Source organism: Chelonoidis abingdonii, chromosome 3 (assembly GCF_003597395.2).
Source record: "Chelonoidis abingdonii isolate Lonesome George chromosome 3, CheloAbing_2.0, whole genome shotgun sequence".
NCBI lineage: Eukaryota > Metazoa > Chordata > Testudines > Testudinidae > Chelonoidis > Chelonoidis abingdonii.
In genome coordinates this window covers 24,811,319-24,819,595 of record NC_133771.1, presented here as the reverse complement: position 1 = coordinate 24,819,595, position 8,277 = coordinate 24,811,319, and the positions used below count along the sequence as shown (strand labels likewise).

General features: G+C 39.5%; 1 protein-coding gene across 1 annotated transcript; it reads left to right on the top strand.

The window, feature by feature from the left end:
* The first annotated feature begins 6,188 nt into the window (after positions 1-6,188).
* LOC116831139 (delayed-rectifier potassium channel regulatory subunit KCNS3-like) lies at positions 6,189-7,951 on the top strand. Its single transcript, XM_032790928.2, has one exon. It carries the CDS (start codon positions 6,768-6,770, stop codon positions 7,728-7,730), a length of 963 nt encoding a protein of 320 aa, XP_032646819.2. The 5' UTR covers positions 6,189-6,767; the 3' UTR covers positions 7,731-7,951.
* Positions 7,952-8,277: the final 326 nt, after the last annotated feature.

The window sequence follows — 8,277 nt, the reverse complement described above, 5'->3', positions numbered from 1 at the left end:
AGCCCTCATCCCCTCCCACACCCCAACCCCCAATTTTGTGAGCATTCATGGCCTATCATACAATTTCCATACCCAGATGTGGCCTTCGGGCCAAAACGTTTGCTTACTCCTGCATTAGAAAGTTGGCAACCTTAGCCATGCTAGCGCAGTTAAAGCTAGTGCAGATATATCTACCCAGGCTGCAATTACACTTCAGATTGTTGTGTATCCATATCCTTAGTGAAACAGTCAAACTGCTTATTCTCTTTTATTTCCCCAGATCCAAATGCCCCAAATATGGGGAAAGTTTCAATCCTGATGTGAACTTTCTGGTGAAGGTCAAGATTTTAAAAGTAATCTAGGTACCTAAAGGTGCAGATAAGTGACTTAAGATAATTTTACTAGGTGCCTACCTGCATTTTTAGGTGCCTAATATCTCTAGATATCTGGCCCATTTAAGTGCTTTTGGGTGTCAAGCTTGAGACACTGTATAGGGTGGGTGCTCACCATATTGTGAAAATCAGGCCCCTTTAAGACTTTTCATACTGGAAACCCAAAAACTGCAACTCTCCAAATCACTAGTCACTTTTGAAAATCTTGTCTTTGGGCTTATATATAATTTTTTCAGTCAGTTTACAGTGTTAGGATATTGCTCTTGACTTGCATAGTAGCAGGATCTGTCCCTTTGTTAGTTCTGCTTATTCAATTCAGCCGAAAAGTCCTTGAAATTTGAAGATCTCTTCTCAGCTCTGGAGAGATGTCTGAAGAACCTACACGTACACACACAAAGATGTATATAGCTGCAGACTAACTGGCCACAAGATAAAATACTAAAAATCAATAGGTGGTTGCTGTGTTTAAAAAATACAGTAATAAAACACTGTGACGTGAATCCAACCATGAATCAATTTAATCTTTAGCATGGTAGTGCTTCCTTTTCCTTACCTGTGACTGACAGATTAATTAGTGCTTAAAAAAAAAAAATTACATGTCCCAGCATGGTGGTTTTGGCAAACACTAATATGCCATTAAAACAGCACGACACCCTTTAAGCTCTAGATTGCACCTGTAAAGCATATCCTTGAATGTGTTGCAGATCTATATTATCCTAGTGGGAGCACCAGAGGCATTCCTTTTAAGTCACGTGGTCTCCTCCCGTAGCTGGCCTAAGTGTGGACATGGTGAAGCCATCTATATTTTCACTCTTCTTTGCTCCCCCTTGGAGATAGAGGTTCTCATCGGAAGCACCTTTGAAACGGTTGTGAGGTCCTCAGACTGAAAAAGCTATAATACTGCATTAACCAGGCCATGCAATGGGTAGGGAGAGGACCTCATACTCCCCCACCCCCCACAGACTCTGGCTAGCACTTATGCAGCCATGTAATCGCTAAACTGGAAATAATTAGGTTCCAGTATTTTCTCCTGATGTCTACAGCAGCATCCCTAATTATTCCTTTCTTGTTCACACAATGACTGGGGCACCTTGGTGCTTTGGTAATACAAATAATAAATAGCAATAATTTAATAAGTGCCATGAAAGAACTCTGACCAGGCCTCTTGAAACTTCCTCCTGCAACCTGGGTCTAATTCAAAGTCTACTGTTGTCTAAGGAAGAACTTCAGTGGGCTCTGGATCAGGGCCTTTATAAGCAGGAGTCAGTTGCCCTGTATACTGTGCATTAATGTTGATTATTATCCAAAGTGGCAGATGCTTGCTACTGGAATTATTCAAATGAGTAATCAAATAGAGGCACCATTATAAATATGCATAATAATTTGCATAATCAATAAGGAGTTATATACTGCAAGTTCAACAATGGTGCAGTGTTTTAAAGAATTGCTGAGCACTATAATATTAAAACTAACTTAAATTTGATTATAAAAGTCAGATTTAAAAAACTGTAACTGATCCCACAAGTCAGGGTCAGAAGGCTATGCCTAGAGAGACAGAGAGAGCTGGGTTCTCACCACTCTGTGAAGCTTGAATCCATCGGGGTCCCAGGTGGTGGTAGCTGAGGGTCCGAAGTGCTGGAGACAGGCAGAGCCCCCAGCACAATCAATCAGGAGAAGATGAAGTCCCAGTGGAACTGATGCAGATTTTGGATCCAGGCATCAGAACACTTACTTGAGTATAGTTGGGGGGGGGGGCGGTTTGTAGGGAAGAACAATGGTCAAGGAGACACTAGATTTGTTTATGGGTAAACTGATGGGCTCAAGGGAGTTGTACCAAAGTTGTTTGTTTCAGGTTAGACAATGGGAGCTGATCATTCCTGGCTTCATGGGCAGAGTTCCTCCAGGGAGCTCACAGTCAGTTAGGCAGCTTCAGTATTTTGAAGTATCAATAAAGGATTTATTACTAGAATTGGTCTGATAACTACTGAGCTGGGTGTGTGCAGCTGTGGGTTCATTAACATCTGGAGCAGCGATCCCCCCATCATGCAGTGTTCCCCTGCTTTTCTGGTCCCAAGAGTTCAGTGTGGTTCTTGCCTTGGAATCTCTTCTCCGTTCTTGTATGACTAATGGTAGATGCCTCCCTTGTCCTATCTTTGATGCAATGAGGCTAGAGAGTTTCCTTAAGCCAGTCAACCCTGCCAGAGCGGTTTAGCTGTGTTTCTCCCCTGTCTTTTCAGTGCTTTCTTGTAAGTGCTTTCTTCTGATCTGCTTGGTTCAAGCAGAGCGGCTGGGATAGGGGCTGGGGAGGGTTTTTCATGAGTCAGACAGGGCTGGTTCCCCAGGAGACAGAGCTGATAGGTAACACTCCCCTTTACTCTTGGGGTTCCTCTGTGTTCCCTTGTTGATTCCTCCTCATCCCTGTTCTCATGTTGTCTTCCATCTGCTTCTGAACTCTTCTGCCATTGGGCTTTTCCCTTCCTTCTGTGCCCACTTATTTCTCCCCTGCCCTGTGAGTCCCCCCGTAGCTCTCCCATCTTGCTCCCTTTCCTCTCTCTGATGCCCAGTGGCTGGGGAAGGGGAAAATTCTCTCAAAACTGCTCCTCCCCTCTCCTCGCCCCCGTACTGCCAGTGGCTGGCCTCATTAGCTTGAATATCCGCACCTTGCACAGAGTGGAATCCCCTCTCGGCAGGCTGTGTTTCCTGCAAACCTCATGCAAGAGGGCACTGAAGTTGCTGCCTTGTTCCATTCCCTCATGCTGCGGAGGTAGGAACTGCAGTTTTAGTGCAGCAAGTTTAGCTTCCTCCATGCCTCACACAGAGCCGCTGCCGTGAGTGCCAGTAAGAGCTGGTGGGAGCTGTGGACTAGAACTTGATTCTCTCCTTCAGAACTCCACTTTGAGTGAAAAGTTGAACCCCTGCTAAGCCTCAGGGCAGGATTCTTCCATTAGGGAAGAGCAAATTTTGGGAGCAAGGGACAAACATCTCAACCCCATGACGGCAGAATCAGTGTAGAGCTTTGGTTATGTCAGGTTTCGCAGTCACTAGGAATTCAACTCCGGATTAGACAAGTAGAATCCAGAGATGCTTCAGAATGGGGATTGTAACCCACATACAAATGTTGCAAGTGACCCAGGGAGCTGGTGTTGTGGTGATGGAGAAAGGGGATTAACTGTATTCTTAATGCTCACATGATACTCTGCTGTCTAAATTCCATCCAAACCTCAGCCTGTGTCTCCCCAAAATGGGTCTGAGAATTTGCTCCGTCTCTCATGGAATTGTTACTTCAATGTCTTTAGCTCCCATCCATTTAAATGGAGTTATAGAAATAAAATGCATTTCTCTGTCTTAAATTCAGCTAGGAGGGCTTGGATGGCTCAGGGGAATTAATCATAGTTTAAATCAAGCTGGAACCCTTGATTTAAATTAGTGATTTAATCTTGTTTTGTGTTTATACTTTTTCTAAAGAAAGGATGATTTGTCATTGGGTGGTAACAATTAACACATGTTGATTCGTAACCAAAAATAGCTTTTACACTAAAATTTGGTACTTTTTGTTAACCAGGAGGATATACTATATCTATACACCCTTATTAAGCAATTATGTAGCTGAACATGCATTTATTTAGATTTCTATGTTGTACCTTTTATTTAAAGTTAAAAAATGGTGAATATCGTGTCTTATTTATTAGATGACAATGATTTTTTTTAACCTGTTGTCTTGTCTCAAGCTGCACTTGGATGGAAATTGGAATTCAATTAAAAATGCACAAAACTAGCATTATAATTTTTTTTTATTTAAATAAGACTACCTTAAATGTAGCAAATGCATAAGGAAAAAAAGTTAAAAGAAAACATGTTTTGCATTTAAACTAACTGATTTATTAAATAAAGGGAATAGATTAATTGAATTGAATTGATTGTTTCTGATCACCATGTCTTTCAAGATTTTAGAAGTAATAGATCTCATCCTCTCACAACTCATTTTTATCCCTAGATTGGAAGAGGGAAAATATGCTCTCCTGCTCTTTCAACTTCTAATCAGCTTCTCAACTTTAAATGAACTAGTTACTGAACTTTAAAACTTTGGCAGCAAATATATACTGTTTGAATATTAGATTTTAATTTAATTTTAAAACCGTTTACTAGGTTATAATTGATTTAGGCCTTAATATAAGTTGTCATAATTTCAAATTTAGTTTTAATAGGTTTATTTTTTTAAAATTATATTAAATTTAAATGATCTTTTTTAAATAATCAAATTGTATCTACCCTGATCCAGTTTAGCAGGTAATAACTGAAAATTGTTGGGGCTTGTCTGTGTGGGGGATTTAGTTCATTCCAACTCAGGTTAGTGCTCATTGAAAATACCTGCATGTACACAATGCAAATCCTCAGGCCTGGTCTACACTAGGAAATTAGATTGATATAACTTCGTTGTTCATAGGTGTGAAAAATCTGCCTCCTTGGACGACTGCATGCAAACTGGACCACTAAAGAAACCCCAAACAATTCAGTTAAAAGACATGATCTGCATAATAATAAATTAGCACACTAACATAGGAGAGCTAGAATACCTTCTCTCTTGTGGCATTCAAAATTGATTGCCATCCTACGATGAAGTAAATTAAATTGACATACAGGAGGAGAACTTCTAAGTATCCTAGATCATGAGCTCATAGCGATTTTTACTGTCACACAGGTCAGAAGTCATAATCACATGGAAAGTAACAGGCCAGCCAATTTTGACTTTGAAGTGAAGATTTATAACTAACAAAGGAAAGTCGAAGGTAATGACTCCTAAAAATGTCAACAGACATTTTATATGGTATAATATTATCTGCCTTTTGTATCCAATTTAGCCTGAATAATATATTTATGGTGAAGGCATATAGATATTAAAATGCCCTTTACTTGTGTTTACCTACAGGTACCCCTTCTTACTTGCTGAGACAAAATATTTCTGGAAGTGCCTTCTCTGGAAGCTGCTCTTTCCAGAAATGACATTTCAATGCCAGTTTATCAGCATAACCAGTGTACCTGCTGTGGCAGAGTAGGAAGTGTTTCAGGAACTGATGTAGGTCTTAAGGAGGAACTTTGCATCACTACAGGTGAGTAGCAAGGCAGTTTGCAAAATACCTATGGTGGAATCTTCATGAACGCAGATATCCAAATGTGGGTGAGAGATGTCTGCAAGGGCAGGAAAGGAAAATGAAAATAAGCTGTTTAAAACAGATTCTTGAAATGTTTTCAACCAGAGTAACAGGAATATAGAATGCTCTTATAGGGAAAGGTATAGATTAAGGTGTGTTGGCATCATGTAAGAAATAATAGCATGCCCCCTTGGTGCAAATAATAAATAATGGAATACTAAGGGCCAGATTTTCAGCTGGTTTAAATTGATGTAGCTCCTTTGATTTCAAAACTGATTAACTCCTGCTCAGGATCTGGCCCTAAATGTTTAGTAGTCTGAGTATGTTTTCCCTTTAGTCCCGACATTTGTAAGTTCACTGTATTTTTCAGAATGAATATTAATTTAAATGTGATAGTACTAGAGCAAAAGAGCAATAATAAATGAAGAAAAGAATAAAGTTTCATGCTGAACCAGAAACTATTTTATTCAAGTTTGCTAACTCTGATTTGATAAATCACCAGACTGATTTAAGCCTACTTTAGCAGAAATGTTAACAATGTATTTGTCACTTCATTTCTTTGTGTTTCAGTGTAGGATTTCCACAGTAAATGGAGATTGGAAAATAATTGCAGCAAGAACAAAACTGAATTAAATTGTCTAATAATATCTTATGTTCTTTTAGGTGCAATGTAATCTTATGGGTTAGTGCCTTGGAAACCAGCAATAGAACTACTGTGTTCAAAATGGTTGATGGTGAATTTTTCCATAGACCTGGGAAAGATGAGGAACTTATCCACTTGAATGTGGGTGGCTTTAAGCAATCAGTTGATCAAAGTACTTTGCTCCGATTTCCCCAGACCAGACTTGGAAAACTGCTCAACTGCCGTTCTGAAGAGGCTATCCTGGAACTGTGTGATGATTACAGTGATGCAGACAAGGAATATTACTTTGATAGGAACCCTTCTTTGTTTAGATATGTTTTGAATTTTTACTATACAGGAAAACTGCATGTCATGGAGGAACTTTGTATCTTCTCCTTCTGTCAGGAAATAGAGTACTGGGGGATCAACGAGCTCTTCATTGGTTCTTGCTGTAGCAATAGGTATCAAGAAAGAAAAGAAGAAGGTCAAGATAAGGACTAGGATAAGAAAAGCAATGACAGAAGTATAGACTCTTCCAATGACGAATCATCCATATTTGATAAAGAGCTGGAGAAATTTGATAAACTGTGGCTTGGTGAAATACGAAAGAAAGTATGGATCAGAATGGAAAACCCTGGGTACTGCTTATCAGCCAAGTTAATTGCAATTTCCTCCCTGAGCGTAGTGCTAGCATCAATTGTAGCCATGTGCATCCACAGCATGCCAGAGTTCCAAAGGCGGGATGCCAATGACAGAGAGATTGAGGACCCTGTTTTGGAAGCTGTGGAGATAGCATGCATCGTCTGGTTCACCGTTGAGTTAGTGATAAGGCTCGCCGCAGCTCCAAGTCTAAAGAAGTTCTGGAAAAACCCTCTGAATGTCATAGATCTTGTCTCTATTATTCCATTTTATGCTACCTTGGCTGTGGACACAAAGAAAGAAGAAAGCGAAGACATTGAGAATATGGGGAAAGTGGTTCAGATCCTAAGGCTAATGAGGATATTTCGCATCCTGAAACTGGCAAGGCACTCTGTAGGACTGCGGTCTTTAGGTGCCACTTTGAGACATAGTTACCATGAAGTTGGACTTTTGCTTCTGTTTCTGTCTGTCGGGATTTCTATATTCTCTGTTTTGGTCTACTCAGTGGAAAAAGACGACAATGAGTCAGAACTGCACAGCATCCCGGTCTGCTGGTGGTGGGCAACTATCAGCATGACCACTGTCGGCTATGGAGACACTTTCCCAGTCACCTTACTGGGAAAGTTCATTGGTAGTATTTGTATTCTCTGTGGAATATTAGTGGTGGCCCTTCCAATCACTATAATTTTCAACAAGTTTTCTAAATACTATCAAAAGCAAAAGGATATTGATATAGACCAATCCAACAATGATCACAAAGAGAAATATAATGAGCTACCTTATTTTAACGTTAGGGATATTTATGCAAAAAGGATGCACTCCTTCATTTCTAGCCTTTCTTCAGTAGGGATTATAGCCAGCGATCAAGATTCAACAGACGCCTCCAGCATCCAAGATGTTGAGGATGTTTATAACATGACATCTGTAGAGAATGGTACTGGAAAATGAGTTGAATCACTCTCTCCTTTATTTCTGTTTTCAGATATTTGATTAATGCAGATTTATAAACTCCAGTGAATTTAAGAGCACTTAATTCTCAGGGTACTTAACTCTCAGCCATATTTGGACATTCTTTGCTCTTATGTTGTCACACAAGCTTTATTGTTTAGATGAGGCTTAAAAATATACCTCACATGGCAATTTAGTTTTCACATGACTAGTGCTATGCATTTTGGGATGGTGAGGTGGAAAAAGCTGAAAAATGACATAAATTAAATTCAAGTCTAATGTTTGTTCCTGCAGCAGTCTGATTTATACAGAATGTGTTTTTGTAATTTACTGCTGTTTAGATAACTGCAGATTGCTCATATTAGGAAATATAGCACAATTAAATGAAGTTTCTACATGAAAATATACTTGCCAAAAAAAAAAAACATTAAAATACATGTAAAACTACATTCACTAAGTAGACATGGAGAATAGGAATCTAATACATTTCCTGATTCAGGATGGGAATTCATTGGCACATTTATGGTGTTACCTCCAGGAAAGCATA

Excerpts from the sequence above, each read along its gene's own strand:
- LOC116831139 (XM_032790928.2), top strand. The coding sequence starts at position 6,768 with ATGGAAAACCCTGGGTACTGCTTATCAGCCAAGTTAATTGCAATTTCC.